Source organism: Lathyrus oleraceus, chromosome 5 (genome assembly GCF_024323335.1).
Source record: "Lathyrus oleraceus cultivar Zhongwan6 chromosome 5, CAAS_Psat_ZW6_1.0, whole genome shotgun sequence".
In the NCBI taxonomy this organism is placed as follows: domain Eukaryota; kingdom Viridiplantae; phylum Streptophyta; class Magnoliopsida; order Fabales; family Fabaceae; genus Lathyrus; species Lathyrus oleraceus.
Window position 1 is genome coordinate 282,106,197 of NC_066583.1, and position 20,321 is coordinate 282,126,517.

Below are 20,321 nucleotides of genomic sequence, written 5' to 3' on the forward strand. Positions count from 1 at the left end.
ATCACAAGACTAATCTTTCCGAAGAAGCTTGAATATAGGCGCACATGTGGCAATCATGTGGAAAATGAATCTGGAAATATAATTCAAGCGACCGAGAAAACCCCTGACTTGCTTCTCAGTTTTGGGCGCAGGCATCTCTTGTATTGCTTTGACCTTGGCAGGATCAACCTCAATATCCTTCTCTCTGACAATAAAGCCCAACAACTTACTAGAACGAACACCAAAAGTACACTTATTGGGATTCAAGCGGAGTTAATACTTCCTCAAACGCTGGAATAGCTTCAACAAATTCTTAACATGTTCCTCTTCATCAATATATTTAGAAATCATGTCATCGACGTATACTTCAATCTCTTTATGCATCATATCATGAAAAAGAGTAGTCATTGTTCTCTGGTAAGTCGCACCAGCATTCTTTAGACCGAAAGGCATCACTCTATAACAGAATGTTCCCCAAGGTGTAATGAATGTGGTTTTCTCCATATCTTCGGGTGCCATCTTGATCTGATTATATCCGGAAAATCCATCCATAAACGAAAAGACTTTGAATTTAGCAGTATTTTCTACCAACATATCAATGTATGGCAGAGGGAAATCATCTTTCAGACTGACTTTATTCAAATCTCTATAATCGACACACATGCGGACTTTTCCATCTTTCTTTAGGACAAGCACAATATTGGCCACCCACTGCGGCTACTCGGCGGTTACAAGGAAACCAACATCAATCTGCTTCTGCACTTCCTCTTTGATCTTCACAGCCATATCAGGATGCGTTCTTCTCAACTTCTGCTTGACTGACGGGCATTCTGGTTTCAACGGCAATCTATGCTCCATAATCTCAGAATCCAAACCAGGCATGTCTTGATAGGACCAAGCAAACACATCTGAATACTCTTGAAGAAGATCAATCAACCCCTTCTAGACATCTGAATATAGGCGAGACCCAATCTTGACTTCCTTCACATCATCCTCAGAACCCAAGTTGACAAGCTCAATCTGCTCTTCGAACGGCTGAATGGTCTTTTCATCTTGCTCAAGAAGACGGGATAATTCATCACTCACTTCTACATCACTTTCCTCCTCGGCCTCAAACACAGGGAATTCAAAATTTGGAGAAGGAGAAGGATCATTGTATTCAATGGGGTTAGGAACCAACCTGCATAATGATTTGATATTTTGATTTTACAAAGTGAATGTGTGACCAAATATTATGCAGATGGACAATTATATTGTTTATTTATGTTTTTTGTGATTACCATTTTCAGAATAAAACAAAAAGTAAAAACAAGACATCATAGATGTGGATGAATAGTATTAATTTTATTAATGATCAATTTGAAAATGTACAAACAATGTTCACTTCTCCCTTAGGCATAGGAGAAGGATTTTGAAAACATATAAAAGCAATTACTTAGATCAATGCAAAATAACAGGAATATCAACAGCAGTCCAATTGTCGCAAGCCTTTCCATGCGTCACAAAATTGGTGCAGTCTTCCTCTTCGTCATCCTATAGCACAACAACTAAGTATTGTTCATTGCCATGAATGAACCCTCTGCTACGGAAGCTAAGTTGCATATATTCAGTCCTTGCAGTTGATGAACCTTTCTGGAACCCCAAACCAGTTATGCCTTTGTTATCGGAGACCTCCACCATGCGCCCCCATTGATCAACATTGCCTTCTTCCACAATCTTCTTAGCATCTTCCACAATCTTCTCCACCAACAATCACTAGCTTGCCATTTTTCACAAATTTGAGCTTCTGGTGTAATGTGGAGGTAACAGCTCTTGCCTCAAGGATCCATGGCCTTCCCAACAAGCAACTGTAGGTCGGGTGGATATCCATCACTTGAAAAGTAATATGAAAATCCCTCGAACCTATCTTAACTGAAAGGTCTACTTCACCAATAACTGTTTTGCGTGAACCGTCAAATGCCTTGACGATTACTCCACTATACCTCATAGGCGCTCCTCCGTATGATAGCTTTGACAGAGTTGACTTTGGTAGCATATTCAGCAACGATCCAGTGTCAACAAGCACATTTGATAAAACATCCTCTTTGCAATTCATAGAAATGTGCAAAGCCAGATTATGGTTTCTTCCCTCCTTAGGGAGTTCTTCATCACAGAAGCTAAGATTATTGCAAGAAGTAATGCTAGCCACAATATGATCGAATTGATCCACTATAAAATCATGTTCTACAAAAGCTTATTCCAGAACTCTCTGCAGTGCTTCTCTATGCGCTTCATAATTCATGAACAGAGACAACACTGAGATTTTTGAGGGGGTTTGGAGCAGCTGCTCCACCACATTAAACTCGCTTCTTTTGATTAACCGAAGTACCTCATCATCATCGTTAGCTTTCAAATTGCTGGATTCAACAGACTTACCCTTTGAAACACCAACTGAATCTTCAACAGGCACTTCCACCTTCTTACTCACAACTGATTCTTCCTTATCCTTTGGGAACACCGGACCAAACACACGACCACTACGGGTCACCTTGGTAACATCAGCAATGCTCATCACAGAGCTAGTCGTAGGCAACAGAACCTCTTGACCACCCTCTATCATTGTAGCATTATACTGATACGGAACAGCTTTATCAGATGAATACGGGACTGGGCCCGCTAACCGTATAACCAACGGCGATATTGATATATTGCTGACATTGTTACTCTTGTTGTTGTCATATTGGATTACCAATCTCTCTGGCTACTTGAAAATGGGCACTATGACATTTACATCGTCATCTACATGAAGGGATTGAACAATTTAAATCATGCATTCATCCATCAGTCGTTGGATGTCCCTTTTCACAACTCCACAACCCCTCGGGTTAACACTACAAACAACACAATCATCATGGTCATGCTCACAATCACTCACCAAACAAATATCCTTATGCATCTGCACCAAGGACCTCCTGATAAAACGCACATCAAAAACTTTAAACTCGCCAGGACAACCATCCACCATATTCACAAAAGAGTTCCCATGGGAGGGCAACGAATTTGCTTTCACATTCGGCGCATGGTCCTCGAAGGACACCATTCCACTCTTCATCAGCTTTTGAACCTCATACTTGAGTGGGTAGCAGTTCTTGATATCATGTCCGGGTGCTCCTTGATGAAAAGCACAACGGAACTCAGGCTTATACCACCATGGAAGTGGTTCTGGAATCTGTGGCAGGTTTCTCAATTGGATCAGGTTCTTGAGAACCAAAGACGGGTATAATTCTGCATAAGACAGGAATCGGGTCGAAAGAGACCTTCTTCCTCTCAAAGTTTTGTTAATGATGATTGTTGGTGGTATTGTTGTTGTAGGTGTTTGTTCGTTGTTGCGGTTGTTGTTGTTGACGTTGTGGTTGTTGAACTGGTGTTGATTGGTGATTAGAAAACACAGGGATAACGAAAGATACTTAATGGTGATGTTGACGGGATGTTGGATTCCTTCTGATTTGAGGCCTCCTCTGCCTCCCACTGCTTATTGCATTCACTTCATTGTCCTTTTTCTTGCTGAAACTACTGCCATACCTTTTGCTCGTCGATGCCTCATCCTTCGACAAACGTCCCTCTCAGACTCCTTCATCAAGCCTCATCCCCATGTTTACCATTTCGGCAAAGTAACTAGGGGCACTAGCAATCATACGTTCATAATAAATTGAACTCAGAGTTTTCAGAAAGATCTTTGTCATCTCTTTTTCCTCCAAAGGAGGAGTGATCTAGGCAGCCAATTCCCTCAATCTCTGCGCATACTCTTTAAACGTCTCCTTATCCTTCTGAGACATAGACCTCAGCTGGTCTCTATCAGGCGCCATGTCCATGTTGTACTTATATTACTTGACAAAAGCCTTTCCCAATTCATTTAAAGTATGAATGCTTGCATTATCCAACCCTATATACCAACGGAGCGCAGCACCGGTCAAACTGTCCTGGAAATAATGGATCAATAGTTGATCATTATCGGTCTGAGTAGACATCTTGCGAGCATACAACACTAGATGACTGAGTGGACAAGTATTCCCTTTATACTTTTCAAAGTCAGACACTTTGAACTTCACCAGGATCTTGACGTTGGGCACTAAACACAACTCATCAGCACTCTTTCCAAACAAATCCTTACCCCTTAGCATCTTCAATTCCTTGCGCAACTCAAGAAACTGATCTTTCATTTCATCCATTTTCTCGTAGACATCCGGACCCTCAGACGGCTCAGAGTGATAAATGGTGTCCTCCACACGAGGTAAGGTGTGTACAACGGGAGGTGGCATGGACATGGCCGAGCTAGATGCTGTCATGGAAGCAAAAGTAGGCGCAAAGCCTTCAGGCATAAAGTTGGGCGGCATTCCCCATGGGAATCCGGCAGGCATAGTGGGTGCAAAATGAGCGGTAGCAACAAGCATGGTAGAGGTAGCCACCTCTGAAATAACTGTCCTCGCAGAAGGAGTTACAGGCGTTAGAGAAGATTGACTCTGAGAAGCAAGAACTGACTCCATCATGGCAGTCAGGCGGGCGACCTCGTCCTTCAGCTCTCTGTTCTCTTACTCTAGATGCTCCATAATTCTGAGATGATTGGCGCGGGTGTTGTACCGGTGAGTCAACTTGGCTAAAGCACAGAAGAAACACCAATGAGACATTTGGCAAAAGAGAAACCTGCTTATGCAAATGATGCATGAAATACAATGCTTGATTATTTATTTTTGTTTTCAAGGAACTTACTATATCATTTGCAAACATATATATCAACATTTGAAAAAAAAAATTATATGACCAAAAATCTCTTTTTTCATTTATATAATTGGAAGGATTATACTGAGTATAATTTCAGAAACCAAAGGAAAAATACAAGAGAAAAGGAGACTAGTCATCCTAAGGATCCCTAACAGCGTCAGAAGATCTGGCTGAAGGCGCGTACTTCCTTTGAATATGTCGGATCTCGGTCTCAAAAGAAGCCTTCATCCGAGTCTTCTCGAGGACAAGTTGATCAACAATCTTCTTCCAAGAAACGGAAGGATGAGGCATGCTAAAAGATGAAACCTATGGCTCTCTCTGTCTCTTCGTCACTCGATCTTCAAGTATCTCAATGAGTCCATCTTTGTCCTTAGACTCCAACTGCAACTCTTCATGCTTCTTGCTCAAATTACAGAAACGCTCTTCCCACATGTCCTTCTTTTGCTTCATCTTGACGAGCGCGTCTTCCAACTCCTCTACATCTTGGTTAGGGAGAGTTAATGGCTCAACCACAACCATAAACATAGGTCTTTCACAAGGATAAGGCATCTTTAACTCCAAAGCTCTCTTCTTCACCTAAAGAGTGTAAGCTTCCAAAGCTACACAATTGCGCGGACCAAGCTCAGATCTTCCTTTCCTAAGCACATTATGCCAAGCATGCATAATCTTCTGCTTCAAATGTTGGGGATCTTTACCCTCTTGATAGAAAAGACCTTCTAACAAAGTGTTATTAGGTTTGTCCCTCAAGGGGAACCCAAGCTAACGATGAGCCAAAACAGGGTTGTAGTTAATTCCTCCTTGTGTACAAATGAGAGGCACATTAGAGAATTCACCACAACTATCAATAATCTCCAAACTTCTTAAAGACGGATCATACCAAACTATATCATCATTAGTGAGAGACATAAGTCTCTAAGACCACCTTAGACATTGTTTGTTCTCCATAAAAGCAGGTGTCTGAGGCAAGTTGGAAATAAACCACTTGTACAGAAGAGGAATGCAATAGACGATAGTTCCACCACCCTTAGAATTCCTTAGATGCAAAGAGAAATACATATCACCCAACAAAGTAAGCATAGGATTCCCAATCAAGGAAAGTCTAATGGCGTTAACATCAACAAAATCATCAATGTTAGGGAACAAATTTAATCCATAGATGAGCAACATAAAGATAGCTTCAAAAGCATCCACACTACCAGCTTGAGCAAAAGCAGTAGCTTCCTTGATGAGGAAATCAGATGGCAACCCAAACAATCCTCCTTTCTTTACCCAATGAGCCTTTATCTCAGACTTCTTCAAGTGAAGAGCTTCAGCAATAAGATTAGATTGGGGAATCTCTTCCAATCCACTAAAAGGCACTCTACTAGAAACAGGTATCCCCAAGAGATGAGAATACTCCTCTAATGTAGGCACAAGCTGAAAATCTGGGAAAGTGAAACAACGGTAGAGAGGATCATAGAATTGCACAATACACTTAAGAGTCCTTCAACCACATCAGCAAACAAGATGGACAAAAGATTCCCATGACGTTGTTTGAAGTCCAAGGAATCTAATACAAAAGATGCTAGCTTTCTTAACTCGTTCAAGTCGGGACATTTGAAACTGTACTTCTTAGTGTTCCTTCGTCCACAATCCATGGTCTGAAAATATTTGCAAATGATACCTTAGTTCCTTGAAATTTTCGTGTGATGAATGTTATGATGTGCATGAATGCATGAATGCAACAATCATAAATAAGGGATCACACACAAGGCAAACAAAGGTCAAGGGATGAATCAAGTCATTGTCAAGATCAATCATCCATTTTGGTGGATTATGGTTTACACCTTATCAACACCTAAGTTCCATTGATATTGACAAGACTTGATTGGATAAACTAAGAATCAAGGGTTTGTTGTAAGTCACGAGCATGGAGTTTGGGTAAGAACCATCCCAAAGGAGTGAACTAAGGATAAAAACCTATAGATCATGTTCTAAAAAGTTCCCAAAGTCTTAATTCCATCTATCGGATATTACAGGTTAAGATGACTGACTCATCGACCCATAATATTCTCAAGAGAAACTCGTCTGAGTGCAGTATCGCGTAACAACTGTTATCAAGTCTACACTTGAACAGTTTCCGCACTACGTCCTAAATAGGCCAAGAGGGGGTAAATGTTCTACGCTCCTCGGCTTCTCAGACCCAAATTAGAGATAATAATGTTCTCAAGCCAACTTGTTAAGGACTACTCCACACAAGTCGAACATGACTTTACCATCCTCCTATCTTAATTGCACTCAAGTTCGGGTTAGAACTTATCTCACCACTCAGAGATCACCAAGCACAACAAGCAGATTATATCATACATACATATATACAAACATCATATATATACAAATATATACACACAAAAAGTAGGCTAAACCCACTGGAGACTACTCCCCAGCAAAGTCGCCACTTAATTTCTATAGCGGTAAATTCATGATCATCAAGCTATGGATAAGCTAGACATCAAATAACAAGAGTCGCCACCGCGCTTTTATTGTTTCCAAGGGAAAAGGGAAAAAGTACGAACAAAACCCAAAAGTAAGAAGTTCTCAAATCAAAACTAATAAAATGTCAAAGATTACAGGTAAGGGGGTTGGTTACACAAAGGGAAGGTGTTAGCACTCAAAGTGTCTTAGGTACTCCTAAGGAGCCATTTTTGTGTGAATATGTATTTGGTACAAAAATGATGTTTACAAACAAATAGAATGGGTGGATGAGAAAAGAATTCATTAATTATATTTTTGTGTTTGACAAGTCCTTCGGACTCGTGCCTACGTACCAACATAAAAATGAGGGATCAAAACCTCGTAGTTCGTGATACAAATTTCAAAGTGGATGCATTTATTTTAACAAAACTTAAGTACAAAGGCCTAAAATGGTTTGAATGAGTTAGTTTTTTTTGTCTTTTTGAAAGTTTAAGTCAAGTATAGTTAAGTTTATTTACAAGTTTGATTTAAGAAAAGAAGTTTGAAAATGCAATGGCATAAGGCCAAAGTTTCTATCTTTTTTGCAAAATGGTCAAAGTTTAGAACAAAATATATTCAATCAAAGATTTTGAAAAAAAGAGGGAGAGATTTCGAAATTAAATAAATGGGGAGAAGATGAAGGGACTAATCCTATGCACAAAATTAAAAGTTAAGAGTTGAAAAGATCTGACCAAATGAGTAGCAATCCAATAGACAAGAATGTCAATAGAAACCCAGAATTCCCTTGGACATTTAGAATCAAGCAACACACAAATGCACAATTATATTATCTTGAAGAGCAAAGGCATCAAATAAAGATAGCCACATCCAAGCTTTAGCCACTCATGATCTTCTTCAAGGCACAGGTTCAAAATAACAGCTTCACAATGATCATGTTGTAGATGAACTCAGAGGGATCTTGAATGATGTATCAGATGAAGTTTCAAATTGTAAGCACTTGGTTTCTCAATAATTTGGCAATGGCCAAGTCCTTTAGCATAGGAGTGTTGCCTAAGATCTAAATCCATTTTGTCCAAGATCATGCCAACAGTCCACACAAATGTTTTTTAGGGTTTTTGTTGTTATTATGTACATTAATGGTCAAAGACCACACAAACAAGCAAAGTATATACAAACAAGATATATCACACAATATGGTCCAAGTGGACAAAGTGAAAATTGCATTAACATAAACAATTAGAATGATATGAACAATGGCAAATGAATAAAGGCTATAATTAAATGACATTAAAGTAAATGGCTTGAAATTAAAAGTTAGTTGTTAATGGGTTAGAAGTTAGTATTGTTTTGCTTTTGCTTTTCATTTTTCAAGTCATTCTTTGGAGAACACTCAACCTACTTATCACAAGCATGGATCCTTGAGCCAAGACATCTTCCAAAGGAAGGAAAAAAGACCAAGTTTCCACATAATACCATGAAAGAGGGGAGACTTACAATCTCTCTAACTAGAATGCTATGCCTTTTGTGTCACAAATTTAGCGTTATGTTAAGCAATCGTAATTGGACTTATGTAAAAGTCACAACTATTTAAGGTCGGGCAATAGAATTTTGGTGTTAATGCATGTTTGAGACATAGTATAATGGATTATGCTCATGAAACATACCACACACAAAAAGAGATATGCAAAAGAGGTGGCCTAATCTCATCCATACTCATGTTAATTTTTCAATCAACTAGCTTTAGGACTTTGAGATATCATTGACCAAATGAGATGAATGCATAAAGAAGGGGAATGAGATGAAGAGGGAGGGGAATGGATCAAAACTCAAATTGGTCAAATGAGGACTTTTACCAAATTAATATTATTCATTCATTTTGGGAGATGGAATGTACATTCCATCAATCCCCTAAATTCAATGATATTAACTTGACAAAGTCAAATCAACCTTGACCAAAGCCCAACAACAAGAGTCAAACACAAACAAGTCACCACAATTGGTCAATAAAATTATTTGGCATTTATTCAAATTAAAAATACTAAAATAAGGCATTTAAATTAAATATGGTTTGTCAAATTCCTAAAACCACATCAAAACACCAAATAAATGGCCATGAGATTTATCATAGGTCAAACAATGTCAAAGGACCTTGGAGAATAAAATTTCAGAATTTTTAAAGACTTCAAAGTATTTTTAAATAATTAAAAATAAACACAAAATCAATTAAATCATGAAAAATATTAATAATGATCCAAAAAATAATTTTAATTTAGAATATGAAAGAGGAAATTATTTGTAATTTTTTGGTGAAACTCTCATATTTTTTAGATCAATATTATAATTAATATGAATTAATGAATATAAAAGGAATAAAAGAAAATCAGAAAATAACAAAAAAACGTGGACCACTTGATTTCCCTCATTAATTGAGGTGGCAGATCAAGTGGTCCTCAGCGCGCTTTCCGCCGTGGACTTAAGTCAATGCGCCACAGGGATGGTAATCAGAACCAACGCGTGAGATTAAAACAATTTGAACCAAATCAATGGCTCTGAACACTTCCAGCACATCGCCGGAGTCCAAAGGCCGGTTATCTTCTCTGGTGACCCTGGCCGGACTGATTCACTCATCACCATTAAGAAAATGAAAAAGGAGGACATGATCTGAAAGAAAAAATAGCGTAGAGCACGAATCTAACCTCAATTTTAACTAACTCCACATATATAGAAAGATATGAGGAGTTGAATTTTGAGGTGTGTCAACTGAGTTGCTTCGATTTGACCTCTAAGGAACTCAATCTTCTTGCCTACATTGGTAGGACTTCAGACAACCAAAGATCCAAGAGAATTGAGTGGAATTGAGAGAGAATCGAAGAGATGAAATTTTCTGGAAAATACCTTCAATGCAGGTCTGGATTCACTTGTTCTTGCTTTGGCTCGTGCTTGATCTTGCTCAGGATGCTTGCAGAAGTAGATTAGAATGCACAAAAGGTCTTGGATCCCTGGAGTTTTGAATCTCAAAACAGTGAGATTCAAACTCAATTTCCAAAGGAAATTCTCGGGATTATCCTCTCAAATGGAAGGGTTTGGTGTTTGGGATCAAAGCTGGCGCGAAGGAGTTCCTAATTCTGAGCATATGATGCTCTATTTATAGCTGAAACACATGATATTTGCACATTACAATTGAGTTACTAAAATTGGCAATGAGTGGTGCATGTGTGCATGGGCGTGTACATGCCCATGAGATCATTCCATTTGATCCACAATTGAGTGTGAACAATTCTTAAATCAAATTGGAGTGCTATGTTCAAGTCATGCGCAGCCCTAGCAAATCTTGTCCAAAATGGATGAAATTAGACTTTTTGGAATGTTTAGATCAAGAGGAACAACTTCCATGTTCAACACTTTTTCATTTGGAGCTTGGAACATGGAGAATTTTGAGGTGGAAGTTTGGAAATTTCAACATGTTGAAATTTTTTCTAAGTGTCAAGCCATATATCTCAATATTCCATCTTGCTTAACTTTTTATGTGAGCTTCAAATGAGAAACGTGTCTTCATCAAAGTTATAGATCTTTCAAAGACCTTAAAAATTGTCACCAATTTCATGTCATTTGGATTTGGAATGATAGAGTTATACATTTTTGAAGTTTGGAAAAATCACTTGTTCAATGGTATAGGTCAAAAATGACCTATAATGTAACCTCATATCACATGCTCATAAAAGTTGAATTAGCTCTCACTCCAAACATAAACATTGAAGTATACATCTTAAATTTAATTGTGAAGCTTGGAAATCTTTCATCTCATAAAAATTGAGCAAGTTATGGCCTTGAGAAGTTGACTTTCAAATTAGGGTTTAGACAAAATGACCTATAATGTTTAAACATAGAAAATGATTTTTCAAGCAAAACTAGCTCTAGGTATCAGCATTAAAGTTGTTTGGAATGTTATTTAGAGTAACGTTTCTCTTGGAATCATTTTCATATGGTGAAAATTGTAGGAGATAGGGTCTAGGGAGACCCAATTTTGATCAGATGAATTCATCTGGCCAACCACCATCAACCAACTTGCTAACCTTCAATTATTTGGACTTTCTTGGCTCATGGTAGATGATATATGCATAAGATGATGAATTTTGAAGTTTCCCTTGAGAAATTTGATCAATTGGTGAGATAGCTTGTTGGAGAAGTTACTTAAGATACCTAGTCAAACTAGGGTTTCCAAGGTAAATCACCCTCAAACTCTTGAAGAAAACTTAATCAATATGACATGTAGGAATCAATGGAATTCATATATGATGCTCATAACCATTCTTGGATCAATTCATGGTTGTGCTCTTTTTCATGAGGGTCTCAAACCCTAGATATGAACCTGATAGATCAATGGAGATCATGCCCTACCTACAAAAGAGTTAGGCAAATGCAAAGACAAATTTTTGGTATTTTGGTTAGTAAAATGATAATATACAAGTATGATACAATCACAAAGTGCTTGGTGATCCCTCCCAAAATAAACCCAGTGAAGGAGGGGCAAGGAGGGTGCCAAGGTATGATCCCAATGCTAATGTTTATGATGAAATTGCATGAGGGATCTTAGGGTCAAAATTGGGGTCTTACAAGTGGCGGAAAGGGTGACCTTGTATTGTGGACTATTTTCCTGACACAGAACCTTTTAATCTTATCTTCTAATCTTCAACGAATTTTGATAAAAAGATGTTGAAGCATGCTTAGAAGGATCAAGAGACAAGTTGACAAAATATTCAGAACCTTGGGTCTTTAGAGTCTTGACACAACTCCTCAAAATTTGGTCTTCAGAGTCTTCAGATCTTGTTCTTCATAATCTTCAGAACTTGAGCACATAATCTTGAAGGCAGACAAACCTTCAGAGGTTCTAACAATCAAAGTTACAGTCAGAAGTTTTAACACGAACATTCATCAGAACTGTTGTCTAAGAGTTTTCTAGAACTTGATAGCATCTTGTAAAGCACTTGTATCTCCTCGGAGTCAGAGTGTGTTGATTCCAGAATCTGATGATGTCACATGTCATTGCTTCAGAGTCAGAACATGTTAGCAAAAGATACACATTAGATAAAACCATTAGTGTAAAAAGTTGTTCTCTAATAAATAATGCATTGTTAACATCAAAACTAAAGGTTAGATGCAGAACCAAATCTTGTTCTAACACAAACTATAGCCCTTACACAATTATCATTGATGTAGGCCAAGAACGATCTTGATGAGGAAAATAAGGCGCTGGATTCTTCCTATAAGATGGTAAAATAGATATAGGCATCTTTGAAGGAGGCCTGAGAATGTCGAAAGAAGACCGAGGACGACCTTCATGGGATATGTCTTGAAAATTATTCCTTAGATAAGGAGTATGCGAAGGAAGTGACATATAGTTTCTTTATCATGCATGTATCTTTCATGAATGAATTACAGCATATGGAGTATTTTTATCTTGAGGTTCATATTTTGAGAGAGCAAGTTCCTTCTGATCAGAAAATTATGAACGGGGAAGCCAGTTTCTATTGTGGATGAGTTGAATGCATAGTCCTTTGTTAATTTTTTTATCTAGAGTCTTTCTACCTGGTGTATTTTTAATGAATAGGTAACCTTCATGATTCCTACTTGGCAATATATATTTTAATTTACCATTATTTTTACTTATTATGACATTACTTTAAGCCACAAGTTTGTTTCTTTGGGAGATATCTTGTTCTCTGTGGTTGTATTTAAAGTTTCATTGGACGTGTCTAGGGATTACTCTCTACCAAGGTTTGATTCCCCTTCTGTGCCCCCAAGTCAAAACCTGGTTTGAGGTTGATGTGATGATGACTCACCTTTACCTCTGAAGTGGCTAGTTACTAAGAGGGAGGTGATCCCTTATTTTCCACTTTGTGGTCGGTTGTCTTTATCGGTGCACTTGTGTTGTAGGGTTTTTGTTTCTTTAATCGTATCCCAATGGCTTTTGTGATATCACCACTAATTTGTCTTCAGTGGGGATTTGATTGCATAAGTCGTAGGCATGTGTGTCGAGAACACCCCGGACTCTTGACTATATTTTAAGATCATAATGAAAATAGTTTAGTAAAATTTATTTATTTTTACTAGAAGAAAGGCATTACATGTTGAGCAAGTTACTCCAAACACAAGAGAGCAGGAGGTGAATTGTGATATTCAAAAATCCTGGTAAATATTAAATAAATATTTGCTCAAAAATAATTTATGTTAGTTCAACAGTTAAGCAGAGGTAAAGAAATGGAATAATAAAAGAGAAGGGATAAAAGAAGAAGGTAAATTAAATAACAGAATATAAAGAGGAATGGCTAAAGAGATTAAACCAGGATTTATAAAGGTTCAGCCTAACCACTTGGCCTACTCCAGTCCCCAAGAATTTTTTCTTGAGAGTTCCACTAATAAAGTGTCTTGAGATTTTAAGGATATGCCCACAAACCTTTTTATAATAGAAGATATTTTATACAAGCTAATCCCCTAAGCCAAATAAAACTTTTAATGGTTGGGCTCTCGAACCAAGCATAGTTTTTGTCCGACTAACCTCAAAAACCAAACATAGATTTTACTATGATAATATCAAGAAAAATATTTTACCAACATAATATCAAAAACCAAAAACAGATATCAAACAAGAGAATTTCACTCTTTATGATGAACACTTAAGCACAAACACTAGTTCATCCAATCACAAGTATTTTTCACTCACAATGCACTAAGGAAACATGGTTAAATAATGGGAAAATGAGTAGAAAGTGAGAAAGAATAGATTCAAAACAAACTCTAGTAGAAAATATTTTCCTATAGGTTGACCTATAAACGTATGTGTCAACCTATGATGAAATTTCTCACAAAAAATATTTTCATACATTTTTTATGCTCGAGACCTTATCCAAGTTGTTTCCAAATGCTTTTATGTTTCCTAATGCTAAAATGCACATAAAGAGTCAGAGGACACCATCCAATATACATTAACGCTAAAATATCCTAGTTTTGACATCATACAAAATACATCTAATGGAAGTTGCACTCACAGATAATCATCGTCAGCACATCTGATCTTGGTCTTTCTACCATAGTCAAAATCAACCAGCCATTGCTTGTTTCCAATTAGGTGATTTGAGCAGCCAGTGTCCATATACCACAAACCCATAATTTTTTCACATTTATTCACCTATGCCACCAATATCACATGTTCATCCTCAGACTATATTGGCTTCTTCACCCTTGCCAACCTTGTTTGACCAACAATCAGCAGCAAAATGGCCAAAATTGTTGCAACTGTAGCACTGGACATTTCTCTTATCAAACTTTTCCTTTTCCTTCTAAGCATTTTTATGTTTCTTCTGATCTAAATTGGAAAGTTATGGCTTCTAATCACCAACACCATTCTTTTTGTTGTTCTCTAGCCACACTTGCTTCTGGTTCTTCTTGACAAAAGAAGCTTTCAGAGCCTGTTTTGTTTTCCTTTCAGAATTTCTTTCAGACTGACGCAACTCTTATGCCTCTAAACTACTCTGAAGCTCTTTAATTCTCATGGTGCTAGTGTCTTTCGAATGTTCTATTGCTACAACTATGTAATTAAATTGAGGAGTAAATGATCTTAGTATATTTTTAATGATTACTTGTTTAGAGAGTGTTTCTACATAAGACTTCATCTCATTCGTGACCACAATCACTCTAGAGATGTAATCAGTCATCTTCTCATTGTTCTTCATGCTGAAATTCTCGTATTGCTTGCGTAGGGACTGCAACTTTACTTTCTTCAGCGATGCGTCACAACCATAACATCGCACAAGTGTATCTCATGCCTGCTTTGCAGTCGTCGAGTCATCAATATTCTCAAACACCTTTGTACCCACACACTGATGGATATAGAATAGTGATTTCTGATCCTTCTTTCTCGTTTCATTTTGTGCAATTCTTTGCGCTTCTTTTGCATTTTCTGCAACCCATGTGTAACCATCAATGACGAGATCAAGAACATCTTGAGCGCCAAATAACACACACGTCTGAATCGACCACCGATTCCAATTCTTTCCGTCGAATACTAGAAGATACGTATTCAAACTACTATTTTCGCTTTTCATCTTCGTTCTTGTACAAATCACCCAGTTCTCACCAACACTGGTGTTTCCCAAACCTTGAGAATCAAGATATGTGATTCTCTTCGATTTTGATCATCAATTCAATGTGAATTCGAGGAAAGAAACCAATCACACATCTCACATACATTCGTGTTTCCATGTGAATCAGGACTGGAGCTTTGAATATCAATTGTTGAAAATAACAAAAATACTCCATTGATGTACAAGAGGAAGAAGTAGATGTAAGAGAGAGAGATTTAACTCCATTTTTAAATCTCAAATTCTCAAATCCGTTACAACTAACTTTGAATTTATATACATTAATCCAAATGAAATTCAAATGCAATTACAAACTCACATGAATGCAACAACCTTGAACTTGAATTTCATTACGTTTAACAATTTTCTTATATAGAAAGATTTGTTTTAACATGACTAATCTTTTATTTTATCTTGATGAGATATATAATTTGTAAGAACTTATAATATTTTTCAGAATGTAAGCATTTCACAATCAGTTTGCCAAACCATCTAATATAATGCAAATTAAAACTGCTACTGTCATATTCATTTTCTATTGCGCTTTTTTAAACTAACTTCATTGTAGCAAACTATATTTTCATGTAAATTGTGTGTTTCAAATACAACAGAAAAAAAGGAAGGATTCCCTCTGAAATTTTCTACAAATTACAACCTGTAATTAATTAGAGCAACAAGATTTCTTTTCAACACTACCAGACATATTAGACACATTAATGGTAGTACCATGAGGAAGACTAGTAGTAGCAGCTGATTCTTGTGCTGCAAGTGCCTTTTTACTTAGAATTTGATAGATATCAAACAAAATGGTTTGAAATGCTTTCTCAACATTCAAGGCTTCCAATGCCGATGTCTCTAGAAATGAAAGAGTCTCTTTCTCAGCCAAGTTTTGAGCATCATCAGAAGCTACTGCTCTTAGATGATTCAGATCAGATTTGTTTCCTGCTAACATGATAACGATGTTAGAATCGGCGTGGTCTCGCAGTTCGCGAAGCCACCTTTGCACATTCTCAAATGTTTGTCTCTTGGTTATGTCGTACACCAATAATGCACCAACAGCGCCCCGGTAATACGCACTTGTGATTGCTCTGTACCTCTCTTGACCTGCAGTGTCCCATATTTGTGCCTTCACTGTCTTCCCTTCCACCTGTTTCAAACATTCGTGTATATATTGGTGACGGAAATTAGTTCCTTCGAATTTAATAGTGAAAATCACTGAACATGTGCAAGAAGTTCTTTAGGAAGAGGTGTTTATTACAAACTGTTTCTGCAATTGAAGAGAGAACAAGGGTTCACTCTATTATAAACTATATTTTTCTTTGGAAAACCAAACTATCCCTCGCGCGCAACTGTGGAACTAATGCCTTGAAGCCATTGTTGTCCATGGCGAATGGCAGTCCATAGTAGAGAGCCAAAATCCCGCCATACAAGACGCTTTGCGGAGACGTTATAATAGATTATGGCGGAAAACCCCACAATATTCGGCCAATATTTACGATTGCGACGAGCCCAAAAACCAGTATGTATACCCACCATAACACCACAATTGCGGATATTTGATAACACTTCTAAATTATGGTTCTTATGTTGCAGAAACCACAATGTTGCAAAACCAAAGATGGCTGATGCCATAGTCTCCAAAGACCACAATACCAGTGTGATTTGAAATCATGCGTCCTACAAAACTGCATCAACCACTTCTCCCAGATTTTTAAGTATTTTCATTAAAACTCAAAATTTAGAAGTCAGAATTTAATTTATTTCTGAAAAGTCTTTACCTAAAAGGTTTTTAACACTGTATTTCAAACACTGAATCAAAATTTACACGGGAACGGCTACAATAGAGCAGAAACTGCAGTGACCATAATCGTAATACCATCTACAATTTTAGTATTTAATGAGAAATTAACGGAAATCCAAAGGAAGAAATAAGTAAAAGTAAAAGAAATGGAACCTGTATTGTTCTGGTAGCGAATTCAACACCAATGGTAGATTTAGATTCAAGACAGAACTCATTTCTTGTAAACCTAGACAGTATATTAGATTTTCCAACACCAGAGTCTCCAATGAGTACAATTTTGAACAGATAGTCATATTCATGATCTACTTTGTACGCCATTTCAAGTTACTTTATTTATTTATTTTCAATAACCGATCAACACCACCAGATACCTACTCCATATCAAATTTAAACAACGCAAAAATCAATAATCACAAGAGTAAGAAAAACATAGCAAATTAATATGAAAGAGACATGAATTATGACACTAACCGTTGAAAAAGATGGTGAAAGAAAAATGGGGTGAAGTTGAAGGAAGGGTACATGGATGAAAATTCAAAGTAGAGAGAGAGAGAGGGGAGAGAGAAGAATAGGAAGTTTGAAAGGCTCACAATGATTAAACAAACTGAATAAACGGACAACAAGGCACTTTCAACGCCCGTTCATCAACTTTGGTTCGGCAGTTTTATTTTTACATTTTCAAAATCTTTTTTAGAGCCATGTTTTTATATTGATTTGTACAAAGATAGATGTTTACGTTAGACTTTAGAGTCTACTTACTTTTAAAATTTAAATCATGTAATTTTGTTATAAAATAGTCTAGATTTTGTATGTTTCAATTAAACAATTTTTATATATTTAATAGGATATCGAAAGAAAAACTTAAATTCGTAAGATGTTAATCACCTCGCAAACGTCAAAATCATCATGCAACGAACGAAATCTATGAATTTTACTCACTTTATTAAAACATTAGTCATAATTTTTTTTTGAGAGAAAATCACATCACAAGTTGTTAGGTGAAAACTATTTCGCAAGTTATTGGGCGAATACTAATTTGCTGTATGAATTTCACCTCACAAATCATTAATTTATTGGATGAAAATCACTTTGCAAGGTTTCATGCAATGGCTAGGTAAGAATCATTTGGCAAATTTTAAAGCTATTTAATAAAAAAATTCTTATATATTTATATTATATAAATTTAATTATAATAAATTTGTGATAGTATAATATAATATTTTTTATAAATAATAAACATCTTATATATTATATTTTACAATAAAAAATTTGTAATTATATATTATATTTGTAAAAAAAATTAATATATTCTTAAATAATATAATATAAAATTTGTAATTATATATTATATTTTACTATAAAAAATTTTTTTTTTACTATATATACTAATAAAAAATATATATTCTGCTTTACTATAAAAAAAAATTATTCTGTTTTACTATATATACTAATAAAAGTAAAACAAAATCAATATCATATCATATACTTTTATTTATATATATATATATATATATATATATATATATATATATATATATATATATATATATATATATATATATATATATATATATATATATATATATATATATATATAACAAAATTAATAAAATATTATGCTAACTAAAAGTTAAAAATAATAAATCTCAACTAAACGGTATAAACACATACACAAAATTAATATTTTCATAAACAATATCTGCAAAAATAAAATTTAAAACAACATAAATAGTGATAGAAACATCAACAAACACATTTAAACCAGAACAATCCAATATTGGTAAGAAATTTTTTGAAATAAAATGTGTACCTTATACTAACAATGAACCCTTAATCAAAAGTTTGATATTGGAATGGAGGAGATGATAGAATTTTAGACTAAGATTTTGTGTGAGCTTCTTAAAAAAATTTGTGTGATTTGTGGAATAAGAAGAAGCTGAAGTTGGGAAAGCACGGTTGTGAAGTTGAAGAGAGAAAACACATTAATAAATACACAACTTTACATGTGATCGTTGCAGTGTTTTTGGAAACTGTGCATGTCATTTTGTTGGGTGTTTAACACATCACAATGCATGTGAACTTTGCAGTGTGATAAGCACGTCGTTGTTGGGTGCAAGACACGTCGCAATGCATGTGATCTTTGTTGAGTGAATTGCACCTCGCAACCTTCTAGCATGACTCTGCATTGAATTGACTTGTCTTAACGTTCAAAATTTGAAAATTGAAAATTGATTTTCGAGGTGAAAAATACCTCTCAGACATTGTTTTAAAAGTTTTCATTTTCCTTCAGATGACTTGCGAGGTGATATATTATAAACAAATTATTTATTTTTATTTGGATAAATAATTTGTGAGGTGATTATCATTCCGCAACCATCATTTTTTTGCGAGGTGAAATTCACCCATCAAAACTACTCAGCTAATATTAGTTTTTCTTGTAATGATGACTTAAATGTTGGATATATTAAGATGGGATTTAGATACAAAATATTTTAAAATTTTAGGTCGGATATAGCACTAGGACCCTTGACGAACATCTGGATTTGTGGGGTACCATACAATTAGGAGCAAGGTAAAATGTAAGATTTTCGTTGAAATGGGCTGCCATGACTTGGTTCAAAAGTCTTGGAAACTCTACAGAGTTTACGTCTCATCCATTCCCCCCGCCCCCTTCCAAAGTGTCAACTAAAGGCAGTGGTTGTACTTGACATCATTTTGCAAAGGAAGAACAAGATATTGTATGAATACATTGATAGATTCACTGGACAACGTGTAAATGTGGAAAAGGAAAATGAAAATTTAAAATGGTGTATCTTTGAGAAAATTTTGAGGCTATATAATCTGTTTCTTGATAAGTTGGATTTGAAAGATACATAAAGCATGAGCGGTGTACTCAGAAACGGTAAAACATCGAAGGAAAATAGGGATAATTAATATCGCGAAAGCAGAGACAAAGAGAGGAATAAGGGACCCCATGCCCGTTTCTCACAATATACCCCTTTAAACACATCCAATGAAATTATCTTAAAGGAATGCACCATCGTGGAGTTTAACTAAGACGAGGTGAAGTACCCCGAAACCGTGAAGGAGTCCCCAAACGCAAACAAGTCAAAATATTGCAGACTTCACAAGTACCACGGGCACGAGACCTACGAGTGCATCCACCTTAAGGATTGAATTGAATAATTGAT

General features: G+C 36.1%; 1 protein-coding gene across 2 annotated transcripts; it reads right to left on the reverse strand.

Moving 5' to 3' along the window:
• Positions 1-15,860: 15,860 nt before the first annotated feature.
• LOC127083901 (ras-related protein Rab11C) lies at positions 15,861-19,077 on the reverse strand. 2 transcript variants are annotated; one of them, XM_051024265.1, is made up of 3 exons: positions 18,941-19,077; positions 17,284-17,501; positions 15,861-16,476 (listed from the first exon to the last, which is right to left on the reverse strand). In XM_051024265.1, exons 2-3 carry the CDS (start codon positions 17,446-17,448, stop codon positions 15,991-15,993), a joined length of 651 nt encoding a protein of 216 aa, XP_050880222.1. In that variant the 5' UTR covers positions 17,449-17,501; positions 18,941-19,077; the 3' UTR covers positions 15,861-15,990. The 2 variants fall into 2 exon arrangements, with proteins under 2 accessions (XP_050880222.1, XP_050880221.1); XM_051024264.1 differs by lacking the exon at positions 18,941-19,077 and adding an exon at positions 17,602-17,798.
• Positions 19,078-20,321: the final 1,244 nt, after the last annotated feature.